At 44.7% G+C, this 27,476-nt stretch overlaps 1 protein-coding gene across 6 annotated transcripts in view; it reads left to right on the top strand.

Moving 5' to 3' along the window:
- pik3cd (phosphatidylinositol-4,5-bisphosphate 3-kinase, catalytic subunit delta) overlaps positions 1-27,476 on the top strand; it is a 182,945-nt gene that overhangs the window by 86,929 nt on the left and 68,540 nt on the right. For 4 of the 6 annotated variants that reach the window (XM_052039051.1, XM_052039048.1, XM_052039049.1 and 1 more), the window contains 2 exons: positions 3,546-3,683; positions 25,623-25,791. In XM_052039051.1, the coding sequence (XP_051895011.1) occupies positions 25,651-25,791 (141 nt within the window). In that variant the 5' untranslated portion in view covers positions 3,546-3,683; positions 25,623-25,650. Of the gene's footprint in view, positions 1-3,545; positions 3,684-11,918; positions 12,437-25,622; positions 25,792-27,476 lie in introns of those variants that run through there. The other 2 variants (XM_052039053.1, XM_052039050.1) reach the window with 2 other exon arrangements.

Here is a 27,476-nt window from a genome sequence, read left to right as displayed (position 1 = left end):
TGGTGGAGGTAAATATGATGGAGCTCTTTAAGAGGCTCTTAGATAGGCACATGAATGTGCAGAGAATGGAGGAATATGGGCATTGTGTAGGCTGAAAGGATTCGTTTAGTTAAGTGTTCAATTACTAGTTTAATTCGTTCAGCACAACATTGTGAGCTGAAGGGCCTGTTCCTGTGTTGTACTGTTCTGTTATATTCATTGAGGGATAAATATTGGCCACGACACTGAGAGAACTCCCCTGTTCTATATGATCATACTAATGAATCTTTTATGTGTTTCTATAAAGGCAAAAGGGACCATTGTTTAATGTTAAGGTCTGAATGACAGCAGTTTTGAAAGTCTAGCGCTCCCTTAGTACCACACCAGAGTGTCAACGTTATACTTTGTACTTCAGACCCCAGAGTGGGATTCGGACCCTCTCTCTTCAGTTCCTGAGGTAGGAGTGCTTCCCACTGACTCAGAGACAACACTTGGGGAGGGGAAAAAAAGTGTTCCGATAAAGGACTATTTAACATACTCTATAGCCATTTATGGTCTGATCTTATTTGGTGATAAGCAAGAATCCATATTAAATACAGTTCATATTTTACAAAATGATGTGTTTAAATGTGCCACTGTAAGGTTTTTGGCTTGGAGGTGTTCAAACTCCACAAAAGAGCAGATGACTTTATCCTGACGGCTCTGGAGCTTGGAGACACTAGAGACTGCAGATGCTGGAATCTGGAGCAACACACAATCTGCTGGAGGAACTCAGCTCGTTGAGCAGTATTTGTGTCCTGATGCAGGGTTTTGACCCGAAACGTCGACGATTCCTTTCCTCTCTCAAATGCTGCTCGACCTGCTGAGTTCCTCCCTCAGATAGTTCGTTAACCGTTGCCCTCTTTCAAGGCCCATCAAATCCCCTTTGATTCGTTTGCTTACACTAGGGGCAATTTACAGTAGCCAATTAATCTATCGGCACATCTTTGTGAAGTGGGAGGAATATCAAACTCCGCACCAGAGGTCGGGATTGAACCTGGGTCACTAAAGCTATGAGGCAGCAGCACTAACTGTTATCCCATGGTGGCACCCAGTTCTATTATCTTAATGTAGTTTCTGCAGTGAGTAAGGTTGCAAAAAGAAAAAGGTTGGGAGATCTTCAAGGATGTGCCTTCTGCCAGCTGCCTATTCTTCAATTGAAAATGAGTGATTGACAAAGGGAGTCTGTAGGGGGTTTCCAACATCCATTTGTAAAGTAGGAATTGAACCAGCAACCTTCTGATGTGGGCAAGAGTGTTGTCACTGAGTCACAATAGGCTCCTTCAGTAATTAATGGATAACAGCAACATTTGGCCTTTAGATAAATTGATCCACTTCAACAAACAAGCCAGAACGACCAAGGTTCACTGAGCAGAATAAGGAGAGTGTAGGTTGGGATGCAGAATGACTCTCAGTAGGGTTGTTTGACCTAATCGATGAATCAAACGAAAGGCTCAGCAGTTTCTTCCCATCTCCAGAGACAAAGGGAACCTCGCACAACATACAAGTGTCTTATTGATTAAAGTGATAGAGGGTATGAGCTATAAGGATAGGTTGGACAAACTTGGGTTGTTCTCACTAGAGTTTTGGAGGCTGAGGGGAGACCTGATAGAAGTTTTTAAAATGATGAGAGGCATAGACAGGGTAGACGGTCAGAATCTGTTCCCCAGGGTAGAAATGTCAAATACCAGAGGACATGCTTTTAAGGTTAGAGGGGGGAAGTTTAAAGGCGATGTGAGGGGCAAGTTTTTCTTTGTGCAGAGTGTGGTAAGTGATGCAGGAAGAGGAGATTTAGAATAAATTGGCGTCATGATCAGCACAACATCATGGGCTGAATGGCCTGTCCCGTGCTGTACTGTTCTGTGTTATGTCTGAGGAACACAGTGACTCATCTGTACATCCTGGAGAGGATTGTCAAGATCTTATCTTACAGAGTAACACGGCCAGGAAACAGACCCTTTGCCCCAATTAGTCCAGGCCGACCATGGTGTGCACCAAGCGAGTCCCATTTGCCTGTGTTTAACCCGTATCCCTCTAAACCTCTCATATCCATGTACTTATCCAATATCTTTTAAATGTTGTTTTTATATCTGAGTCGGTGGAGATTGTCACAGAGGCCGAGGTGTCTCATTCAGGTTTAAGTATTTCTTTGGTTTTTTTTAAGCCTTTTTAATCGAAAAGTCTGCATAAACACAGGGACCACATGTTGAATGTAGCCTTGACAAGGTTCGAGGTTTGTGACTGCTCATACTGTCTTGTCATTTCCACAGCTCTTATTAAATTGGGCATAAGTATGGGGAGAGAAATCTTAATCTGGAATTCAATTTCCACAAATATACTAAAAAGTGTACATTCTTTGTTTACTGAATGCTAGGCCTATTCTCTGAGTGAATTTCTAACCAACACATTGTAATTGTGAAGTTCAATGTTGCCAGAACAAGTAAGCGGAGACTTTCTTTATTGGGGAACATAACAGCTGCCATTAATGGAGCACCTTTCCTGTTTGTAAAGTATTCCAAGGTTATTCAACAGAAGGGTTGTAAAATAAAAAGTTTGAAGCCAAGGTGTACGTCAGGGTTATTGACCAGAGGGAGGAGGTAGGCTTTAAGTAATGTCTCAAAAGGAGGGAAGAGAGTTTGAGGGACATGGAGGTTTAGGGAGGGAAGACTTGAAGGTGAAGACGTGGCTGTCTTTGGTTGGAGAAGATCAAATTCTTGGATAATTGAGGCTGGAATTGAAAGAGCGGAGAGGTAGAGAAGAAATTGAAACTGTTCTGTGCAATACGCCTTTTACATTGTTGGTGCAGTGTATCTACGTACACAAGATATTGTGAGCCTGTTGGACAGAAGTGTGTCTTGTGCTCTATAGCAATGTAAAAATGACACTGACTAAAACTCTGTACCAGAAGCTTGAAAACTCAACATGTATGTAGGTTAGCTGTTTTGCCTTACAACTAAACCACAACCTCCTTTGATGTGTATATATATTGCACCTTAACGGAATTGTGGAGATGGAGTGATCTTACTGTGCCAACTGTTAAAAAACATTTCAAAACAACCCCAGTACAATTTTTTCTGCTCTAACATAAATGAATATATATCCCAGTTTAAATATTTGCAGGTCTTGCAATTTCTATCTCAAATCCTATGTTTTGGAATTTAAAGTATTCCAAAAGCTCTTCTGCTTTATCATTAAATGCTCTGAATTCCATGATTGCACCCAAATCTTTTGTTCTGTGAAAGAATTGCACAGAAAGAATACTCTATTGTTGTGCCGAGGCACCGTGGCACTTAGTGGGGAGATAAGGGTCACTTATAGCATCTGCACATGATAGGTTATCGATCACTACTGGCTGTTTCAGAAGGTGCCTCCAGTAGACACGGGCTTGAGCAGACAAACCTCCCGTAGAAGTGGGAAACCTTGATTCCTTCATGTTTTACAAAATATTGTCTTCTTGTGATATTTATTGGAGAATAAAAGCTTCCAAGCTAATCCACTCAAACTCTCTCCGCTTGTTTCTGTGATAGACGCTGATGTTCTTGCAATGGAACAGTAGGTCTCTCTCCACCATCTGATGGTCAGCAACTCCACTGCATGTCCCTGAAACAAATCAAAGGACTTCCCCAAGGACCCTTGTTCACTGCAAACACCACCAAGCAACAACGGTGAGAATTTTGCTACGTAACTTTCTTTTACTGTGAATGTTGGTTTTGGGTCAGAGAACCTTGCAGAGCCACCCTTCAAGTTTGCATTCTGTGAACCACAGATTTCGGTTGCGTTTCCTTGCAGTCTGTCATGGAACATTGGCCTGACTGGCAAGGCTGGCTTTTACTGCCTCTCCCTAATTGCTCCTGAGAAGGTGGTGGTGAACTGCCTTGAAGCATGGCACTCCTTCTGTGAAGGTATTCCCAAGGTGCTGTTGGGGAGGGAGTTCCAGTACTTGGTGACGATGAAGGAATGATGAGATCTTTCCAGGTCAGCATGGCGTGTGACTTGGAGGGGCACCTGTAGTGGCTGGTCCTCCTGTCACCTGGTGCCCTTGTCCTTTTCAATGTTAGATGTTGCAGATTTGATAGATGTGGTCAGAGTAGCCCAAGTGAGTAAATGGAACAGTAGGTCTCTCTCCACTATCTGATGGCCAGCAACTCCACTGCATGTCCCTGAAACAAATCAAAGGACTTCTCCAAGGACCCTTGTTCACTGCAAACACCACCAGCAACAACGGTGAGAATTTTGCTACGTAACTTTCTTTTACTGTGAATGTTGGTTTTGGGTCAGAGAACTTTGCAGAGCCACCCTTCAGTGCATTCCATAGATGGGATAAGCTGTGTACCGGTGTACCCAGCTTGGGATAGGTTACCAGTGGTGAAGAGAGTGAATGTTTAACGTGATGGAGGGAGTGCCAGTCAAGCAGGCTACTTTGTCCTGGATAATGTTGAGCTTCTTAAATGTGGTTGGAGCTGCACTCTCCCAACAAGCACTCCAATCGTGTTCCTAGCTTGTGGCTGGTACAAGGTACCTGGCCTCTGACCTGCTCTTGCAGCCACAGCATTCATGAAGTTGGTCACTTAAGCTTGTGTCCAATGGTGACTCTTGGGATGTCCATGGTGGAGGGCTTGGAGATGGTAATACCTTCTGAATATTAAAGCTAGGTGGTTAGACACCCTCGTTGGAAGTGGACATTGACCAGCAATTTAGTAATACGTCCGCTCTTCTGACTTGGAAGCATTGCTGTACTTTCATTGTCACTGGGTCTAAATCCTAGAACTCCTTTCCTGACAGCACTGAGGGAGCCCCTTCACACACACAGTACAGTGGTTCAGGATGCTAGCTCACCACCACCATCTTGGGGGCATTTAGGGATAGACAATAAATGCTGGCCTTGCCAGTGATGCTCACGTATTGTAAAAGAATAAAGTAGAGCTCTATTCTCTCCGGTAACACCCCAGTAAATTTACATTGTACATTCCAATCCTCGGGTAGCTTACCTGATAGAGAATTAAACTAGTGCTGAACTTAGTGCAGTCTCCTGTCTTACATTTGTACGACTGATTCACAGACTGGTCCACCTGGAGTGCTACATGAAACAAAGTTTTGTCAATTGACCTTTGTCTGTACTCTGTATCCAACAGGCAGATAATTTATCCTGAAAATTAACACTGCAGAATTTTAGGTTCCAGCATGAAATCATGTTGTGTCAGGGTGAAATTCTAAAATTGCTATTTATACCTCGTCTTCAATACGTGAAACCGCGTAATGATAAAAATGCCCAAATTTTAATGCAGGCTCTAAATATTCTGTAAAGAATTAAGATCAGAAAAGGGAAGGTAGAATCAGATTTGATTATGAAACGGGAAAGCAAACTTCCTTGAACTGTTCAGCTTGTTCATGGGTTATTTTGCATTAAAGTTTTATTATTTTCTTCTAAAATCTCATCCCTCCATAGCCTACTCTGTAACCTCCTGCAGCCCTTGGGTGTTTGGAAACATCCTGTACCACATGAGAAGTGGTTAAGAATAGCGTAGGGGTTCATTTAAAGTGTACAATGAAGCACAGGCATTCAGTTCTGCTCCATCCTCAGCAAGTGATAAATAGGGTAACGGATAAATCACATGCAAACCTTCATTTCATTCGTGATGGCATCATAAGTGCTCCAGAACACAGAAATATCACCTCCTGATAATGCTGGCAAGAGCAGAATTATAGCTATGTGACCTTTTTGACTCAAAACATCATCCATACCACATCAATATAAAATTGGTTGGAAAATGTAAACACGTTAAAAAGTAGATTCTTTGAACTCTCTCACCCACACAGCCTCAATGTGAAAGAAATGCAGTGTTGTGTAAAGGGGCCGGGCTTCTTCGGACATTGATGTAACCCAGTTCATTCCCCGATCCTGGAGCTGGATCACAGGGAGGAATTCTGCTGGCCCCTCGGGAACACAGAAAGGGAACTAATGGGGCACAAAGCAGCAAATACCAGAAATACGCAGCAGGTCAGGCAGCATCTGCGGAGAGAGCTGTGTCGATGATCTGAAGCCAGTTCTGATGGAGAGCCATCGATCACTGTCCCTCGATCCACATTTGCTGCCTGACCTGTTGACAATTTTGGACATCTGTTTTATCTCAGATTTTCAGCATGTGCAGTATTTAGCTTTTAGGAATAATTGCACAACACTGCACTGGCACTAAAAATGTGTCTGGCATTGGATGATTAAGTCAAAATGCTGTTTTGTCTTCCAAAAGGGCAGTTAAAACTGGTATGCAAATGATGCAAGGCCAGGAACTAGTATATTCAAATTTGAATGTAGGCAGATGAACTTGGTTCATTTGGTCTCAAGTGTATTGGATTAAAATTTGCTTATAAACAGATGAGACAACAAACTTGTATTTATTCTGCTGGTCCTGGCACCTCAAGGTCATGACAACACCATCTGGTTCCACCTATCACCTATCAACCTCTGTCCCACCCCTCCCTTATGCTGCTTTATACTGGCAATCTTTCCTCTCCCCTCAGTCAACCCAAGACATTGACATACACCTTTCACCTCTACAGATGCTGCTTGACCCACTGAGTTCTTCCAGTGTTCTGCTTCTTTTTTGTTCCAGTATCTGCAGTCTCCTTCGTCTTTATGACAACCCAAGCTTGCACTATATAATTGACGCAATAGTTCCACGTTTTACAGTGGTGACAGGATTAAACCACTGCCACTTGTTTGGTTCAGATAGTGGGAGATCAGCACCAGTCTTTCACTAGTAAATCTACAGGTCACTGGTAGACCAAATTATGAAAGGTCTGAATAGGAAGAACATCATTCTGTTAGTAGAGTCAATATCTAGCAGTCAGGTACAAGGCAAGAGGATAGAGGGGAGTTGTTTTATGCCATAAAATTGGGTGATGGGTCTGGAATTCTCTGCTTAAGAAGTGGCGGAGACAAATGAGTGTAAAGTAAACCTGGATGAACACTTGCACCTTGTACAAAGCAAGATCTGGGAAGTGAGATTAGTCTGATTTGCTCTTTTGACCAGCATGGATCCAGTGGCTCAAATGGCTTCCATCTGTGCTGTAAATTGGTATGCTTCTTTACTGAAGTAATGTCTGTAAGTACATTTAGTGACTAGAAGTATTCCTGGTTTGACAGCACATCCTCTGGGTGGATGTGATGTTCTCATTAGCTCCCTTGGTTCTTGTAATTCTCATCAGTGTAATCATTGGAAACCCTGACCAAGGGATGTAGGGGAAGTGTGTGAGTGCGTGTGTGTGTGTGCGCGCGTGTGTGTGTGCGCGCGTGTGTGTGCGCGCGTGTGTGTGTGCGCGCGTGTGTGTGTGCGCGCGTGTGTGTGTGTGTGTGTGTGTGTGAAGGCATTCGCCGCTCATCAGCGAACTAAAGAATTTGCTCAAATTCTTTGAGTATGTGACAGGGAGAGTTGATACTGGGGAATCTGTAGATGTGATGTATTTAGATTTCTAAAAGACATTTGACAAGGTACCACAAAGGAGGCTGGTATATAAATTAAGAGCCCATGGTACTGGAGACACAAGAGACTGCAGGTGCTGGAATCTAGAGTAACAAACTCAGCGAGTCGAGTAGGATCTGTGGGAGGAAAGGAATTTTCAATGTTTCAGGTCGAAACCCTGCATCAGGACTGAAAGGGGAGATGGCCAGTATAATTGGCAGATACATTAGGGACATTTAAGAGACTCTTAGATAGATACATGTTCTATGTTAGATAAGCATATGAAGGAATTTAAAATAGAGGGGTATGTGGGAGAAAGGGGTTAGATAGCCTTAGGTGTGGTTTGAAGGTCACCACAACATGGTGGGCCGAAGGGCCTGTATTGTGCTGTATTGTTCTATGTTAGATGAATGATAGGAAAATAGGGGTCTATGTGGGAGGGAAGGGTTAGATAGATCTTAGAGCAGGATAAAATGTCAGCACAACATTGTGGGCCGAAGGGCCTGTACTGTGCTGTAGTGTTCTATGTTCTAAAGAGGGGAAGGGGAATGGTGATTGGAGGAAGTGTGTTGGCATGGATTGAAAACTGGACATCACACAGAAGACAGAGAGTTGAAATAAATGGGTCATTTTCAGGCTGGAGGGATGTAACTGTGGTGTACCCCAGGGATCAACTCACGGCCCTCAATTGTTTGGTATTGACCTGGAGGAGGAAACGAAAGGTTTCCAAGTTTGTTGATGATACAAAAATAGGTGGGAGAGCATGTTGTGATGACAACATTGTGATTCTGCAAAGGATGCAGATAGATTGAGTGGCTGGCAAAATCTTGGCAAATGGTGTTTAATGTGTGGAAGTGTGAGGTCGTGCATTTTGATGAGAGGAACCAAAAGGTGGATTACTATGTAAATGGAGAGAGAGTGCAAAAGGGGGAAATTCAGAGAGATCTGAATCACAAAAGGTTGGCAGGTACAACAAGTAGTTAAGAAGGCAAGCATCATTTTGGCCTCTAATGCAAAGGGGTTGGAGTTTAAAAATAAGGAGGTTGTGTTACAGTTGTACAGGGTGTTGGTGAGGACACACCTGGAATACTGCCTACAGTTTTGGTTCCCTTACCTTAAAAAAAAGAATTTAGTAACATTGGAAGCAGCCCAAAGGAGATTCACCAGGCTACTTACTGGGTTGAGATGGTTGTCCTATCAAGAGAGGCTAGACACTCTGGGTCTGTATTCCTTGGGGTCAAGAAAAATGTGGGGTGACCTTATTCAAATATGAAAGTCCCCAGGGGGCATGATTGGTAGATGTTGAGATGTTTTCACCACTGAGAGAGTCACAAACAAGGGGACATAGTCACAAGATAGGGCCCAGTCTTATAAAACTGAGATGCGTAAAAATTTCTTCTCTGAGGGTATTGAATCTCTGGAATTCTCTTCTCCTGAGGGTGCTGGAGGCCAGATCATTTAAGGCGGAGATGGATAAATATTTTAAAGATCAAGGAATTGAGGGCACAGAAAAAGAGTTGAGGCGAGTATAGATCAGCCATGATGACATTGAATGGTGGGGCAGGCTTGAGGGGTCTGGTGGCCCACTCCTGCCCCTATGTTCCATTGAAAAAGCCTAAGAACCATTTTCAGCACCCAGTTCAAAGGCCAATATCAGTGCCTTAATATCAGTTTGGGCATCTGTAGAACGTATGTCCTTTGTTGGATGCCTTAATGCTCATAAAACAGGCTGAACAAGATCCATTTTGTTTTTAACCCATTAAGGTCCACATGTGAGACAGTCTTCAAAGTAACAAAAGTCAAGTTGCACAGACAATTCATTTACAATAAGGGTTCAACAATTTGAGTCTTGCCCTGTTCTGTCCATATAGTGGAGATTCCTATGTTGGGGAATTATTTGCGATTTAAATCGTTGTCTTACAAAGCTAAAATTTCAACTGACCCTCCTGTACAATACTTGGTCCTTGATTCACCATTTCATCCATCTTAAGACCCCATAGCACTACTTCCAAGAGGAGCGAAAGTAGCCTGCATGATATGTATCTTAACATCACTGGCAGAAATAATTTGGTTATTATCTTGTTGTTTTGTGGCAGCTTCCCGCTCTGTTTGGGTTGCACTACAGTTCAAAAATACTTCACTGGGTGTAAAGCCAGTGTGAAGTTTCAAGAACGATGACGCAAAAGTCAAAGTTGAGTTTATTGTCACATACACAAGTACATGTATGCTCAGGCACATAGCATCAGATAAGTGGCATTCACAAGAAAAACATAAATTATACACAATTTTTACAAGAAAGAACACAATAAGAACAAAATAAAAATCCCTTGTGCAAAGTAGTCATAGTGTTGCTGTATTGTAGTGATTGGGGGTGTGCCGGTTGGTTCAAGAACCGAATGGTTGAAGGGAAGTAGCTGTTCCTGAACCTGGCGGTGTGGGACTTCAGGCTTCTGTGCCTCCTGCCCGATGGGAGCCGCAAGAAGATGGCATGGCCCGGATGGTGGGGATCTTTGATAGATGTGGCCTTCTTGAGGCAGCACCTCCTGTAAATACTAATGGTGGGGATGGATGTGCCCGTGATGTATGAGACAGAGTCTGCCATTCTCTGCAGCTGCTTGCATTCCTGCACATTCGAATTGCCTTACCAGACCATGATGCAACCAGTCAGGATACTTTCAACAGTACATCTGTAGCAGTCTGTTAGAGCGTTTCCATGACAAGCCAAACCTCCTAAGAAAGTAAAGACACTGGCGCACCTTCCTTGTGACAGAAAGAAAAGGCCTTGTCTTTACACCTTAACTGCTGATAAGTAGGGCACAGCCTCAGAATAAAGGAGGAATTTCTTCAGCCAGAGGGTGGTGAATCTGTGGAATTCGTTGCCACAGAGGGCTGTGGAGGCCAAGTCATTGGGTGTATTTAAGGCAGAGATTGATGGGTTCGTGATTGGTGAGGGGTGGAGGTTAAGGGTTATGGGAAGAAGGCAGGAGAATGGGGTTGAGAAAAAATCCACCATGATTGAATGGCAGAGCAGACTTGATGGGCTGAATGGCCTAATTCTGCTCCTATGTCTTATGGTCTACCTCATCTTGACCCATTGTGGTGTAATGGTTATGTTGTTGTGCGTTTATAACTGAGAGCATGGATTAGTGATCAGGAGATGAAGAGATCGGATCCTGTAATGACAGAAGGGGAATTTGAATCCAGTCAGGAATAAAAAGCTTGGATTAGTAACGGTGACCAGGAAATGTAGACACCACAGCCAAGAAAGCTCACCAGCACCTCTACTTCCTCAGGAGGCTAAAGAAATTTAGCATGTCCCCTTTGACCCTCACCAATTTTTATCGATGCACCATAGAAAGCATCCTATCCAGATGTATCACGGTTTGGTATGGCAACTGCTCTCCCCAAGAAACTGCAGAGAGTTGTGGACACAGCTCAGCACATCACAGAAACCAGCCTCCCCTCCATGGACTCTGTCTGCACTTCTCACTGCCTCGGTAAAGCAGCCAGCATAATCAAAGACCTCTCCCACACCAGACATTCTCTCTTCTCCCCTCTCCCATCGGGCAGAAGACACAAAAGCCTGAAAGCACATACCACCAGGCTCAAGGACAGCTTCTATCCCACTGTTATAAAACTATTGAATGGTCCCCTAGTACGATAAGGTGGACTCTTAACCTCACAATCTATCACGTTATTGCCTTTCCACATTATTGTCTGCCTGCACTGCACTTTCTCTGTAACTGTCACACTTTATTCTGCATTCTGTTATTGTTTTCCCTTGTACTATCTCAATGGACTGATGTGATGAAATGTTCTATATGGATAGCACACAAAACAAAGTTTTTCACTGTACCTCTACACGTGATAATAAACCACTTGTATTTATTTTATTTAAACCTACCTGGTTCTAGGGAAATTTGCTGCTGTTACTTAGCTCAAACCTCACAGTTGTCTCCTGACTGCCCTCTGAAATGGTTTAGCAACCCGTTCAATTCAAAAGGGCAATGAGGGATGGGCAATAAATGCAAACCCCATGAATGAATTTAAAAATAGTATCTCCCTCCACATTACAGGCTTTGCATTATCTGTCGATATCTTGTAGCATGCCCTAAACTGCCAGGAGTGCTCCAAATTTTACATGTAAAAGTTGCTCGTGAGCTATCTTAGTGGCTTTATAGAATCGAAAAAGCTCCATTTAATTCAGTGCACCTACCATCAGAGACACATTGGGGCATCCAGATATGTTACTGGAATTTGTAAGATCTATAGCTTGGAAAGCATACTGATTTTCAGAAGTCCCACTGTTAAGTAAGGTAGTGAACTCAGTGGCTCATTCTGGGGTGGAGCTTGTGTTGTTTGTTTAACACAATCTAAGTCCAACCCCCAGATCATGACTGGATTGGGCGGGAGTAGCACTGTGGTTATGTGTGGGTTTTGTTTTTTTTTAGCTTCTCTCTCTCTGTTCAAGTTGTGCCTTGTGAGGAAAGTTATCTTGCCGGGCCTGTCTGGGAGAATTACGTTGCATTTGAGAGTCAGCGAGGGGAAGGCTGAAGCATTGCGAGGAATGAGAGAGGTTTAAAAGGCTGCTGTGTGTTCTGGCTGTGCTCGTGATGGGATGTTTGCCTGGAGCTGTGACTGATGTCAACTGGCACACTCTTCAGTGAGTTGGTGCAAATGCTTGATTTCCCACTTGAACGGTCACTGGAGCTGCTGTGACTTCCAGCAGAATTTCAGCCAAGGTTTTATAATTGCAGACGGGAATCTTGTGTGATGCAGCTGTTAACATCTTCCTGAACTGCAAGGAGCTGATTTGTTTTTGTAATCAAACCAATGTTTCTTCAAGGAAGCCAGTTCCTAGTTGACTGTTCTCAGCACTACAGTACGTTTACGCCAGGATCGTTAGTACTACTGCATGGGTCTGGTGGTCATTTACACTCATTGTAAGGCAAACCAAGGCAAGTTGTCATTTAATGTGCTCATTTACTTATGCAACAGAGCTGTGTTCTATTAACTGTTATGCTTTTCTTTCAGCACATAAACTGCGCAAATTGACTTAGCAGTACTGTCTGATTACACTCCTGGGGTATTCTGATAATTGTTAGTTGTCCTGCATTGATATCTAACTGCAACGCTTCAATGGAAAGGGAAACCAGCTTTAAAACCCCGACCTCGGCCAATGTGACCAAACCAGTGGAAAAATGAGTGATATAATCAAATATTACCTTTTTAAAGTCTTGTCTTTCATCCAGAAACTCTATAAGGGATATTACCTATGAAGCTGAGACTGGATGTGAGGGAGGAAGCAGAGACTGCGATTGATAGAAGATGGAAAATAACAAGTTGAGGGTTCAACAGTTGTTCTTTGCCATGCTAACATGGCTGGCCTCTGTGTTATCAGTTTGAGTCCTTCTCTTACTCTTGTAACAGCTTTATAAGATTGTTATGAAAGCTGTAGTAATAGCTGTGGAAATACGCTGTTTCTAAACTGTTGTTGCTCTAAGTAAGATTCATCGTTTTTGAAGACTCTACAGGCTTGGGACGGTAGTAAAAAATGGTTGAGTCGGTAGTCAGCGCAATGTTAGCGCTCATTTAGAGAGGACGAGAATATAAAAACAAGAATGTACTGTTGAGGCTTTATAAGGCATTGATAAACTGAGATGAGGAGGAATTTCTTCAGCCAGAGGGTGGTGAATCTATGGAATTCATTGCCACAGACGGCTGTGGAGGCCAAGTCATTGGGTGTACTTAAGGTAGAGTTTGATAGGTTCTTGATTGGTGAGGGGGTTAAGGGTTATGGGGAGAAGGTGGGAGAATGGGTTTGAAAAAAGCAGCCATGATTGAATGGCGGAGCAAACTCGATGGGCCGAATGGCTTAATTCTGCTCCTATATCTTATGGTCCAGGAAGACTTGTATCTGGTTAGAAGAAAGGCTGCTTACAGAACAAGGTTTATGGTTCTGTGTGTCTCCAAAGTTTCCTGTCAATAAATTGAGTGGTTCAATGTGGTCTTGTGTTCAGGGGCTAAGCTCATGCCGAAGCCTAGGTGAGAGGGTTAGATTGGTATACTTGCTTCTGGAACGAAGGCTGTTATTTCCCTGTATTCTGAGAGGGTTTGACATTCGTTGCTTGAAGTCCTGAAACATTCGGAGGTTTTAGTGGAATAATTCGATTTGCTGTAATGAAACTGTGCACTGGTGTTCAATGAAACTGTGCACTGGTGTTCTGGTACAGTAGCTCTTGTTAATTCTGCATTTGAACCTCTGTTTACAGATGTATCTTATTGGTCAGCAGCACTAATCTGGGCCAGGTTCCAGAATATCTGCTGTACAGAAATCTTGCTCTGATCTTTTGGATTGGTGCTGAGGCAAAACTAGGCTTGATTATAGGCTACCTTCATAGCCTGAAAGTTTAGAAGAAAACAGGTAAAGGAAACCTGACCATTACAGGATTCAAGCTAATTAGTGTACAACTACTTGGGTAAAATGCTGGTGAGTGAATAAACACAGACATCTGCTGGTAAGTGGATAGGAATCAGGTGATGGGGCAGTCCCTCTCTGCTCCTGCTACCATCTTGTCAAAAGATGGAATAGATAAATTGCTTTAAGCTGGAAGGCAAAATTCAGTTGACTCAGGAAACTGCTGAACAATTATACAATGAAAAGAATTTCTCCTTGTCCAAGGTGCATAACATGAACTGACTGCTGAGAGATAAAGCAGGCCAAGATCTATGCAATACAAAAGAAGTTGGCTCATGATCTACTGTATCACTTATGTGACCAAAGGTAGTGAACAAAAGTTACCTTTACTCAAACAAAACTGTTAATAGGTGTTGCTGACCTGCTACATTGCAAAATTCCCCACATTATAAAAGTGACTACTTTCACATTCTTGGTGATATCCAGAAATAGATGTAGAAGGGACAATACAGACTGAACTCTTTCCTTTATCAATGAATTTTACTAACTCTCTGCAACTATACGAAGATGGGCTTCACCACTGCCTTATGCACCAAAGGGAAAATTCTGCTTGGAAGTTGGCTGCTGAAAGATTGGATGAAAACTTGTGGAATCAATGGGGCAACCTTCAGCTGTCCCAGGACAATGCAAGGAGCGGGAGGTGGTCATGTGGATCCTCAAGCCTGCTTTGCCATTCAATAAGGTCATGGCTGCTTTGATCTTGGCCTTGGTTCCACTGTCCTGCCTGTTCCCCATAACCTTGACTTCATTATTGTTCAATATTCTCTATCAGCCATGAGTTTATTCAGTGAGTTAGATCTCTCCAGGGTAGAGGATTCCAAAATTTTAGGACCCTCTTGGAGAAGAAATTCCTCCTTCCTCGTCTCCTATTCTGAACCTACGTTCCATGGTTCTAGATTCCTCCACATGGTGAATTCTCCTCTCAACATCTCCCTTGTCAAGTCCCATCAGAACCTTTTCTGTTTTGATGAGATCACCTCCCACTCTTCCAGACACCAGGTTTCGGCCCAAACCTGCTCAACCGTTCTTCATTCATCCCAGAAATCAGCTCAGTCTTTGCTGCTCCGTCTTCAGTGCAAGCATACCCTTCCTCAAATAATGAGCCTGGTTCCGAAGCTGTTGGGGTGGCCCAGGGCAGCACGGTGAATGTATTATCAGGACGGGTTTAACCAGCTCACCAGCTGTCAAAGAACAGAAAACTTAGGGACGGTTTCGGCCCTTTGAATCAGCTCTGCCATTCACCAAGTTCAAGACAGATTCACCTCAGTGCCATTTTCCTGCACTATCCCCACATCCTTCGATTCCTGTAAAGTCCAGAAATCCGTCGACCTTGGTTTTTGATTGAACTCGGTGACTAATCCTCCACAGTCCTCTGGGATAGAGAATTCCAGCAGTTCACCAGCCTCTGAGGGAAGAAATTTCTCCTCCTCTCAGTCCTAAGCAGTCCTCGGGAGACTGTCCCCCTAATCCTCCTCCATAGCCAGGGGGAATCTTCAAGCTTGGGAAGTTTCAATGAGATCAGCTCTAACTCTACAAAACTGTCAGCGCTATTGAATGAAATGGCTTTTTTAAAAACAAAATGATTTAAAACTTCTTTAAATATTAAAGACTAATACACAATTAAAAACATTTAACCTAATGAACTGAAAAGCTCCACTTTGCTTTCTACTGGCAGGTCACTTCTCCCATTCAGTTTAATGGACCTGCTGTGTGTGAGCCAGCTCTAACTTGGCATGGGTGCAGTCACCAGATTTCACAGAACCATTCTCTGCCGAGCAGGAGGCTGTGCCACAATCAGTGCTCGGGATTTGCTCAGTTATGGATTTACCTGCTGACTGATCGAAGTAGGAGAGAGGCCCCCGTTGTTTTAATGGAACTAATTTGTCTCCATCTTCCTTTAGAACTCAGTTTACTATTTCTGTTTGAACCTACAGTAACAGTAGTAGTTTGTCAGCATTCCAGCTGTTCAGAGCCTGTTCCTACGTTAGTGTGAACCAGTAATTTGGGGTGCATTTGAAGTTTAAGTTTGTCAAGTACAAGTTTATTGTCAAAGGCATATATACCCAGCATATAAAAGCCATGAAAGTTAGCTCTTTGCAGCAACAGCACAGGACGTTACAAACAGAAGTTAACATAGACTTAGATTAATATAAATTATACATAACTTACATGACAAAAATAAACCAAAATAAACGTAACGGTGCAAGTCGAGAGAAAAAAGAAATACAGTCCGAGGTAGAGTTAGGGTTTTTCAGGTGGGTTCAAGAACCTGATGGCAGTGGGGAAGAAGCTGTTATTGAACCTTGAGATGTGGGTCTTCAGGCTCCTGTACCTCCTGCCTGATGGCAGCATCGAGAAGAGGGCACGGCCCGGATGGTGGGGGTCCCTGATGATGGATGTCACCTTCCTGAGACATCGCCTCTTGTAGATGTCCTCGATGGTGGGGAGAGCTGTACCCGTGATGGAGCTGGCTGAGTCCCACCACTCTCTGTAGCCTCTTGCGTTCCTGTGCATTGGAGCTCCCATACCAGGCCATGATGCAACCAGTCAGAATGCTTTCCACCCATCGTACATCCGTAGAAGTTCATCAGAGTCTTTGAGTATGTGCTGGATCTCCTCAAATGTCTAAGAAAGTAGGGATGCTGGTGTGCCTTCATGGTTGCAGGATAGATCCTCCAAGATGTTGACATCTAGGAACATGAAGCTGCTCATCTTTTCCACCATCGACCCTTAAATGAGGACTGGTGCGTGTTCGCCTGACTTCCCCTTCCTAAAGTCCACAGTCGGTTCCTTGGTTTTGCTGACGTTGAGCACAAGGTTGTTGTTTGTTGGGATTTGACAATCTCCCTGGTGTGGGCCCTTGGTGGCAGACTCCACAACCTGAATTATGTTCGAGGCAGCTCCCTTTAAAGTTGTGTACATCTATGAAAATAGCTATATGCATTTTTGAGGTAGATAGATAAACACTTGAAAATGAAATTAATGGAAAGTTATGTTGAAAGTAGAAAGGTGTTGATGGAAAGTCAGATGACAATTATGAGAGGCATAGATAGATTAAATAGTCAGTGTCTGTTTCCCATGATAGGGGTGTCTAAAACTAGAGGGCAGAAGTTTAAAGTGAGAGGGAGGAGGTTTAAAAGGGATCTGAGGGGTAGATTTTTTAACACAAATAGTAGTTGGTGTCAGGAAAGAGCTGCCAGAAGAGGTGCCGGAGGCAGGAACAGTAACAATATTTAGGAGGCATCTGGACAGGTACTTCAATGAGCAAGGCTTAGAGGGAAATGGAATGAATGCAGGCAAGTGGGATTAGTATAGATAGTATAGCTGCAGTGGCCCAAAGGGCCACTTCCTATGCTGTATGAATTCACATACTTATTACACACAGGAGGCCATTTGGCCCATTGAGTCCATGGTGGTTCCAAGCAGAGCAATCCCAACAGTTCAATTTCTCCTTGTTGCCCTACTATAGCAAGGATGTGATTAACCTGGAAAGGGTCCAGAAAAGATGCACAAGGATGTTGTCAGGACTAGAGGGCTGGAGTTACAGGAGAGACTGGATAGGCTGGGACTGTTTTCCCTGGAGTGAAGGAGGCTGAGGGGTGACCTCCCAGATGTTTATAAAATTGTGAGGAGCACAGATAAGATGAATTGTCACAATCTCTTTCCCTGGGTAGAGAAGCCTAAACTAGAGAGCAGAGGTTTAGGTTGAGAGGGGAAAGATCTAAAGGGGACCTGAGAGGCAAATGTTTCACTCAAGAGGGTGATGGGTACATGGAACGAGCTGCCAGAGAAGATGGTAGAGGCAGGTACAGTTACGACTTGTAAAAGACATTTGGATAAGGACATGGGTAGGAAAGGTTTAGAGGGATATGGGCCAAACGCAGACACATGGGAGGAGCTGAGGAACGCACCCTGGTTGGCATGGATGAGTTGGGCTGAAGGGCCTGTCACCGTGCTGTATGACACATCTTATTCCCATGGTGTCCTGCAACTTGTCCTCTCCCACATACCGTAGCAGTGCTCTGCTCCTAGGATAGTTGCTTCTACACAAGTGGCTGATGTCATCCATGGACCGTGCATGCATGATCCAAAATCCCAAAAGTGGTGTGCAGGCACACAGCGGTGCATCACAATGTCTGGTGTACGACTTGAAGGGGAACCTGCAGTTGGTGGTGTTGCCAAGCGCTCGCTGCCCTCTGTCTGACGGAGGTCATGGGTTTGGGGGGGGATTGCTGTTAGAACAGCCTAGGCAAATAACTGCAGAGCATTTTTTAGATCGCGCACACTGCAGTCATGGTGCAACAGTGGCAGTGAGAGCGAATGCAATAGGGGGATGGGTTGCCTGTCAAGCAGGCTGCTTTGACCTGGATGGTATTAAGTTCTTATTGAAGATGCCCTAGTAGGAGTTTCCATAACTTTAACCGTCTGCTATCAAAGAGTTTCCTCTATGTAGTAACTTTTTAACCTTTTATCACCATCCCCCAGATATTGAAAGGAGGGTGCTAAAATATTTTTGACTCATGTGGGTGCTTGGTAGAGATAGAGAAGTCAATGGAAACAGGAATACGATGCTCACGCTAGCAACAGAATGTGTGTTGCCTTCACCACCAAAGTGTCTGCCCACATATTGACAACTTAGACGCATCTATGAGTCCAACGCACAACCCTGAAGAACAAATAGGATGCTTTAAGCTCTCAAAAGATTTCAACCAAATCAGTGTAAATGAACTTGGGATTCTGGCTTACTAAAACTGGTTGTGGAAATACCTTAAGATCTAATTGCCTAATCAGTTTGAGAATCCCATTCCATGAGTATTTAAATCTACATCAAAAGTATTTTGAAAGAAATTCATTCCTGGTCAAAAGTGCTAAATGCGTAACGTAGCAGTGTCAAGCACATTGCACTCTGCCTCTGACACCCATTGCATAGAAATTAATGGAGCTATGTTTCTGAGGCAGAGAACAACATGCTGATGTTGCCTTGCTTCATTCTACTGTCTGAGGTTGAATTGTCTGCCTCGTGCCACTGCCTTCAAGCATGCTCTGCCACTCAGTAAGACCAAGGCTGATGCAATCTGGAACTTAACTCTACTTTCCTGCCTGTTCCTCACTGCCACGGATTCCCCCATAGGTCAAAGATCCTGAATTTATATCGTGACTCGGCCTCCCTAGGGAAGAGAATCCAAAAATTTGTGAGAAGAAATTCCTTGTCACCTTTGTCACATGTGGGACACCATTCAATGTTGGCCCCTAGTTCTCGATTTCCCCAATGAGGGGAAATATCCTGTCAGTTTCCACCCGGTCAAATCCCCTCGGAATCTATGCTCCAATTAGGTCACTCCTTGTCCTTCTCAACTCCAATCTGTAGAGGCCCAATCTGCTCAACCTTTCCTCGTAAGTAGCTTCTTCCCAGCAGTCGAGCCATGAAGTGCCTCCAATCCAAGTATACCCCAGAAATTCTTTACAGTGGTGATTTCCATGTCGTTTCTGTGGCTGTGAAATCCTACTCTGGAATTATCCCAGGGATTTGGGACTTCAGTTATATGGATATAATGGAGAAGATGGGATTGTCCTCCTGGGAACACAGGAAGTAGTGAGGAGAGCTGATAGAATTTCTTTAAAACTAAGAAAGGTCCAGACAGAATATAGATTCATAGAGTCATACAGCATGGAAACAGGCCCTTCGGCCCAACTGGTCCATGCCGACCAGTAGATGGGGAGAAACTTTTCCTTGTGGCAGAAGGGTCAAGAACCAGAGGCACAGCATGCAGGTGACATTAGGAAAAACTTTTTAATACAATAAGTGCTTAGAATGTGTAATGCATATGGGTAGGTAGAGTGTTGGAGGCAGATTCAGTCATGGTGTTCGAAAGGGAGCTAGATATGTACCCAAGGAAAAGAAGAATTGCAGTGACAGCACACACACAAGAAGTGCTGGAGGGACTCAGCAGGTCAGGCAGCATCTATGGAGGGAAATAAACAGTCGATGTTTTGGGTCGAGATCCTTCGTCAGGACTGGTTGATGTTTCAGGTTGAGACCCTTCGTCAGGACTATGTTTATTTCCCTCCATAGATGCTGCCTGACCTGCTCTGTTCCTCCAGCATTTTGTGTGTGTTGCTCCAGATTCCAGCATCTGCAGGATCTCTTGAGTCTCAAATATTGCAAGGATGTGGGCAGAGCGGAGGCAAGTCGTATCGACTGGATTGATATTATAATTGAGCTGGTACAGGCTTGTGAGGCTGAGTGACTTTATTTTGTGTGTTAACAATTCTCTGATTCTCTTCTGATGGATCCACAGTAGACGTGTGGAATTGGCCACTTTGCCTGCCTGGAGCAGTCCCATCAGGTGAAGCACTGCTTCCTGCTCATCTATTCACTTCGCTGGTTAGCCCTGCTGGCGAGACCATTGCTCAGTTAGCAGCACTTTAATGGCAGCTAGGCATATCTGATCCTCTCTGCTCTCAGCCCAACTCAAATGAAACCCACTCGCCAATTTTTAGGCAGCTTCCTTGTTGCAGCTTGCAAGCTATTACAGTTCCTCTCGACCTCCGCCCATATCCTAACCATAGTAGGACCACAAATCATTCACTAATGTGCACAATAAGCCCGAAGCTTAGAATGTCTGCACACAAACATAAGAAGGGTTCATTTCATAAATTTGGAAAGCCCCTTCTGCATGGCTCATTTCCCCTTGCAGTTTGTGAAAGGCATGACTTGTGCTTCAGGAAAATAACAAATGCACCACCTACCAGCGTGTGCGGTTTTTTAGATATTCTTTAGTGGAAAGAAGTGGGAGTTGGCGTCTCAATCCAAGTGCACACTTAGCCTAATTATGAAAACATACGTGTATATTTCACTTTATATTTGCTGATTATAGTTTTCTGTCACAAGCATATTTCTTAATGTAAGAAACAGATACAGGTGATGGCCATTTAACCCCTCGAACGTGGACTACCCCATATAAGACTGTGGCTGACCCTGTGTTTCATCCTGCTTTCCCATCCAATCTCCATACCTCTTAATTCCATTAATCCAAAACCTCATCAAAAGTCTGAACCTTGAATAAAATCTCAGCTTTCTAAGGCAAAGTATTGCAAAGATTTGCCTTCCTGTGAGGATCTGAGTTTTAAAAGGAACAAGCTTTATTGCTTAGTGCTGCAGCTTTATAGCTCCAGGGACCTGGGTTTGATCCTGATCTCAGGTGCTGTCTGTGTACAGTTTACACTCTCTCCCTGTTATAGCGTGAGTTTCTACCAGGTACTCTGGCATCGTCCTGTGTCATAGAGAGATACCGCATGGAAACAGGCCCTTCAGCCCACTGAGTCTGTGCCGACCATCAAGTTGAGTTTATTGTCATATGCACAAGTACATGTGTGCACAGGCACAATGAAAAACTTACTTGCAGCAGCATCACAGGCACAAAGCATTAGAGACACAACATTCACAAAAAAACCCATAAATTATGCAAGCACCCATTTACACTCATCCTTCCTTAATCCCATTTTTTTTATTCTCCCCACATTCCCATCAACTGCCCCCAGATTCTACCCCACACCCACGCTAGGGGCAATTTACAGCGGTCAATTAACCTACCAACCTGCATGTCTTTGGAATGTGGAAGGAAACCAGAGCACCCGGAGGAAACTAGGATGGTCACAGGGAGAACGTGCAAACTCCACACAGACAGCACCTGAGGTTAGGATTGAACCCGGGTTGCTGTCACTCTGAGGCAGCGGCTCTGCCAACTGCGCCACCTTGCCGTCCATATGTTGGAAAATTAATTGGCTACTGATGGGGTTACACCATTGGAAGCCAGCGTAGACAAACTGGGCTGGATGGTTTGTGTTGTAATGAGTAGGTGAGGTCACGTGCCTCTGTTTCAAATTCACCAGCCAGAGGAGATGGCCTCTCGGCATCTCCCAGTCAATCCCTCTTGTATAAGTGAATAAGGTCACCTCGCATTCTACCGAACCTCAGTGAGCTCAGAGCAAATTCGCTCAATTTTACCTCATGCAATGGCTGACACAGGGTGGTGCAAGCAGTTCATGCCGCTGCCTCAAATTTCAAGGACGCAGGTTCGATCCTGACCTCGGGTGCTGTCTGGGTGGAGTTTGCATGCTCTCTCGAGGGCGACATAGATTTCCTCTGGGTGCTCCGGTTTCCTCCCAGACCCCTAGGATGTGCTGCTAGTTTAATTGGCTGCTGTAAGTTATCCCTTGGTGTGGACTTAAACTAAAGGAGAGCTGATGGGTATGTGTGAGGGAATAAGTTGTAGGACCTCAGTGAAATGAGGAGAAGGGGAATGGGATTGTTCTGTTGGTGGCTGGCATGAATCTAATGGGATGAATGGCCTCCTGTGTCATAAATAAGGAGTTCCCTCAGCTGATGAACCAGGCTGGTGAGTGAATCTGCTGTAGTGTCCTTGTGTATGGAGACTAAATGTCCTGGACAGATGCTCCTGTGGATTGGATGGGACCCTTTGAGTCACCTGTTCCCCTGCAGTTAAGTAACCCTGCCCTCCCTGTGATACCGCACACTTTTCCTTTATCTGGGACTCATTCTGCCCTGTGTTCTGAAAGCCTGCTGGTTTTTAAAGTTAAAACCTGATCCGAGCCCAAAATCGAGATGTTATTTTTGTCTCCCATACCCGGTAGCTGGGTGAAATGTCACACCCAGATTCCGACCCCGAGGCAGACTGGAGGCTCTGAGGCCGGAAAAGCCCCTCACCTACCTCCTCCCCCATGTAGAGGGGGCGGTGGGAAGGGGGAATCACCCTCCCGTCCCAGGTTGTGTGTCTTTTCTGCTCCCTGGTTGAGTGTCAGTCTGACAGCGAGTCAAACTGACCTGGATGAAGTTCTGAGCCAACCCGAATGTTTCAGCAGAACACAGATCCAACCAGTGGGTGGCAGAGTGATTCAGCAGGTAGTGCTGCTGCCTCATAACCCAGCAATGCAGGTTCGATCATGACCTTGGGTGCTGTCTGTGGGGAGTCTGTGTCCTCCCTGTGAATGTGTGGGTTTCCCATGGGTGCCACAGTTTCCTTCCACAGACAAGATGGATGGTGGATTCATTCCATTCCAAAAAAAAGACCTACAAGTTAGGAAGTTGTGGGCATGCTATGTTGGTGCCGGAAGAGTGGTGACACTTGCGGGCTGCCCCTCAGAACATTCTCAGTAACACAAGAAGGTGCATTTCACTGTGTGTTTCAATGTACGTGTGACTAATAAATAAATGTCTTGCTGTAAATTGCTTCTCATGTAGGGGAGTGGTGGAATCTCGGAGAAGAATTGATGGGCGTAGTGGGGAGAATAAATTGCAGAGAATATTAGTGGGGAATGGAATTGTTCTGTGAGCCAGCATCAAGTGGATGGGCCAAATGGGCTGCAGTCCTGTTAGTCTCTACAGTTGTGTATTTGAGCAGTAATGGAACCACGGATAACTGGGATTAGATTCCGAGCAGTACAGAGTTTGCTCACAGACATTGACTAACAGAACAGCACAGAGCAGGTGAGGAGAATTTGTTTTCCTTTACCTGTGATCTCTGCGCTGTGATCCGAAATAGATTGTCTGAAAGGGCTGTGGAAGCTCAAAGTGGGACCAGATACTAGAAAAGAAGCATGCATTTCTGTGACGCACTTCATAGCCCGTGGTAATTCCGAAACAATTATTGTCCTTGCAATAAAAACAGAAAATGCTGGAAACACTCAGCAGGTCAGGCAGCATCTGTGGAGCGCGAAACAGAATCAACATTTTAAGTCTTTTAAAGATGCTGCCTGACCTGCTGAGAGTTTTCTGCAATTTCTGTCTTTACTTCAGATTTTCAGCACCTGCAGTTTTTTTTTATTTTCATTCACTGTTGGATGTGCAGCAGCCAATTTAAACGCAGCAAACTCCCACAAACAGCATTGTGACAGTGAACCGATTTATTTTAGTGATGTTGACTGAGTGACGCTGGTCTCAGACGACCAGGGAATATTCCCCTGGTTCTCTTCGAAATAACGCCAAGGGGTTTTTTTTTACAACCACCTAAGAGAGCAGACGGAATCTTTCTCGGTGTAGTTGCAACAGTAGCTGGGCTGAAGGATAAGAGAAAATGGGTGGGTTCCAGTAAAGTCGGTCTATCAAAGAGCTGGATGGGTCCAGTGGCCTATTCGATACCTGGATTCTGTGCGGACATTCAGACCCCTTGAGTCGCCTGTTCCCCTGCAGTTAAGTAACCCTGCTCTCCCTGTGATACCGCACTCTTCCTTTATCTGGGACTCATTCTGCCCTGTGTTCTGAAAGCCTGCTGGGTTTTGAAGTTAAAACCTGATCCAAGCCCAAAGGCGAGATGTTATTTTTCTCTCCCATACCCGGTAGCTGGGTGAAATGTCACACCCAGATTCCAACCCTGAGGCTCTGAGGCCAGAAAAGCCTCTCACCCACCTCCTCCCCCATGTGGAGGGGGCAGTGGGAAGGGGGAATCACCCTCCTGTCCCGGGTTGTGTGTCTTGTCTGCTCCCTGGTTGAGTGTCAGTCTGACAACGAGTCAAACTGACCTGGATGAAGTTTCAGCAGAACACGGGTCCAACCAGTGGGTGGCACAGTGATGCAGCGGTTAGTGCTGCTGTCTCATAGCCCAGCAACACAGGTTCGATCATGACCTCGGGTGCTGTCTATAAACCAACGTCTACTGCCAGAGTAGCCTGGGTGCTGCAGTGGATCTTGGGGCTGGCACCCACAGTTCAGTGGCGATGAGTGAATGTTCATGGGGCCAATGAGGTGCTGATGAATTTCTTCCCTCTTGGATGATGTTGACCTGCAAGGGTTTCCTTCTTCCAGCCACTACTGACAGATTTCTGCATGGGTGTTGCAGAGATGGGGTGAGTGGGGGGGGAGGTAGGTGAGGGGCAGGAACGAGGAGTTAGGGGAAAACCACTATGAAAACACTTGGTTATAATTCCCGAATGTAGAATAGCAAATATTCATTTTCTTTAAATAACAGTTAAAGAGAAGTTTGGTGTTGCCAATTGCTTAAAAACCAGAACTGGTTTGCATCTGATAGTTATTTAAAGAATATGTTCACTTTCACTTGCAACTGGGGGAAATCCAGGGTTTATATACATAAATAAGAGAACTGTATTGTAATCATCAAGCAGAATATCTACAAGAAGCCTGAATTGGTCCTTCGGCTTCTCTAAATCTTCCCCACCCACCCACCATCTTCCAGTTCCCCAGCCTTACACACCTACGTGACAACTCATCCAGAATTGGGAACTTGCTATTTCCGAAATATTCGACGTGCTTTTCCTTTAGGTTTCTGAGGCAAGCAATATCCAGATCTGAAATCCAGCACAGAAGGAGGCCATTTGGCCCAATGAGTCCATGCAGCATTTTGCAGGACCAATCCAGTTAGTGTCGCCCTTTTTCTCTGCAGCTTGCCTCCTGAGTGAATTTATCCAGTTCCCTTTTGAATTCGGTTGTGGAACCTCAACCAAGCAATGTGTTGTGAAACCGAGCCAGTTGTTGATGAGAAATGGTTCTTTATGCAATAGCACTAAACATATCAGATGGTTTTTTAGCTGATATGCAGTGCCACTTGTACCAGTTGGATCATTTTTAGAACTTTGAGACAAAGCAATATTTTGTCCTTCTCTCAAAACCCCTTCTGCGTTTTGTATCACAGGGGAGAGCGGACCTGAGAAGGGGACATAATGCCACCAGGAATACATTACCATCAGGACTTCTGGAGTGAGGATGAAAGTACGGAAGTAGAGGTTGAATTTCTGCTGCCGACGGGGATTTACTTAAACTTCTATGTGTCTCGCATTTCTACAATCAAGTGCATCAAAAAGGTTAGTTGGTCATGAAAGCAAAGTCTCTCTAGGAATTTAGGGGTCATTATCAAAAGGAAAATTCTATTGATTCCCCACGAGCATAACGATGTTCTGTTGTCTTTGGATTTCCCTTTTAAATTACAGAGTTCTACAATCCTTGATGAGAGAGCTTTTTTTCCCTTCATTTTCTAGTGTTGATCTACTTACAACCTCTCTCAAACTTTAATGTTTAGAGGAAGAGTTTTGAATCTTTCTTCACAATTATAATAGCTGGCCTTGTTGTTTAAATTGTCTGTAGCCCTGCAACATCTCTCCATTGTTGTTGCCACTGTGTCAGCTGAGGCTCAGTTGCCAGCACGTTGCCTGTGAAGGTCGTGGGTTCAATCATCCCTTCAGAGACCTGTTGGGCAGCACTGAGCGAGATGACGTTCTCGTCTGGCTGAGAGGCTCCAGCATTTTCTGTTTCAACTTTAAATAAAAAGAGTGCTTGTTTCAAATCTGCATCACTGCAGACTTCAACGGCAATCTGCCTGTCTCAAGATTACCACGAGTCTCGAGCATCTTTTGGTCGAGGTGTCATGCCTGTTTGGCTGAGAGGCTCTATCCTGCTCTCTCGGGTGAACACATAGCACAGCACATACAAAGAAGAGGGGGCTTATTTACAGAGTTCAGGCTAATCTACACCTCTTGCTCATTAATGGCATTATCTAGACTTTATCCAAAAACAAATTGCTGGAGGAACTCAGCAGGTCAGGCAGCATCTGTGGAGGGAAATGGGCAGTTGATATTTCGGGTCGAGACCCTTTATCTGGACTGGAAGAGTAGAGGGGAGATAGCCGGTATAAAGAGGTGAGGGGAAGGGGGTGAAGCAAGAGCTGGCAGGTGATAGGTGGATCCAGGTGAGGAGGGGGGTGGGGGTGATAGGCAGATGGAGGAGGGGAGAGTGGGAATAGTGATGGAGGCTGGGAGGTGATAGGTTGAGGCAACAGATGATGGAATCTGATGGGAAGGGAAGGTGGAGTGTGGAGGGTGAGGGAGGTGGGGTGGGGAGGGGGGACCCAGTGGGAGGAGTGTGTGGGTGATGGGCAATGGAGTGGGTGGAAGAGGGGAAAAGTGGGGGGGCTGAGGTGGGGGTAGGTGGAACTGGGTAGCTCAGGAGGAGAGAGAAAAGGGACAGAGGGGGAGCAGCTTACCTGAAATCGGAGAATTCGATGTTTATGCCCTCAGTTTGTAGACTACCTAGGCAGAATATGAGGTGCAGTTGTTCAAGTGTGCATTTAACCTCACCCGAGCAGTGGAGGCCAAGGACAGACGGGTCAGTGTGGGAATGGGGAGGGGAATAAAAATGGAGCTTCAGATGGCCATGGCGGACGGAGCTCAGGTTGCTCGGCTGGACTGCGCTTGGTCTCGCCAATGCAGAGGAGGCCACATCGAGAGACGAGGTTGCACGTGAATCACCTTTGTCACCTTGCTGCTTCTGGGAGCTTGCTGGGCACAACATGGCTGCCAGGTTTCCTAAGTCACATCAGTGACTGCACATCAAAAGTATTTTATTGGTTGTAGAGTTGGTGATGTGCTACAGAGGAATATCGGTCACAGAATTTTACAGCACAGAAACAGGCTCTACAGCCCTCCACAGTCATGCCAGCCATCCATACTGATCCCACTTACCAGCATTTGGCCTGTACTTCTGTGCCTTGGTG

Source organism: Pristis pectinata, chromosome 26, assembly GCF_009764475.1.
Source record: "Pristis pectinata isolate sPriPec2 chromosome 26, sPriPec2.1.pri, whole genome shotgun sequence".
NCBI classification, from domain to species: domain Eukaryota; kingdom Metazoa; phylum Chordata; class Chondrichthyes; order Rhinopristiformes; family Pristidae; genus Pristis; species Pristis pectinata.
This window is presented reverse-complemented; position numbering and strand designations above follow the sequence as displayed.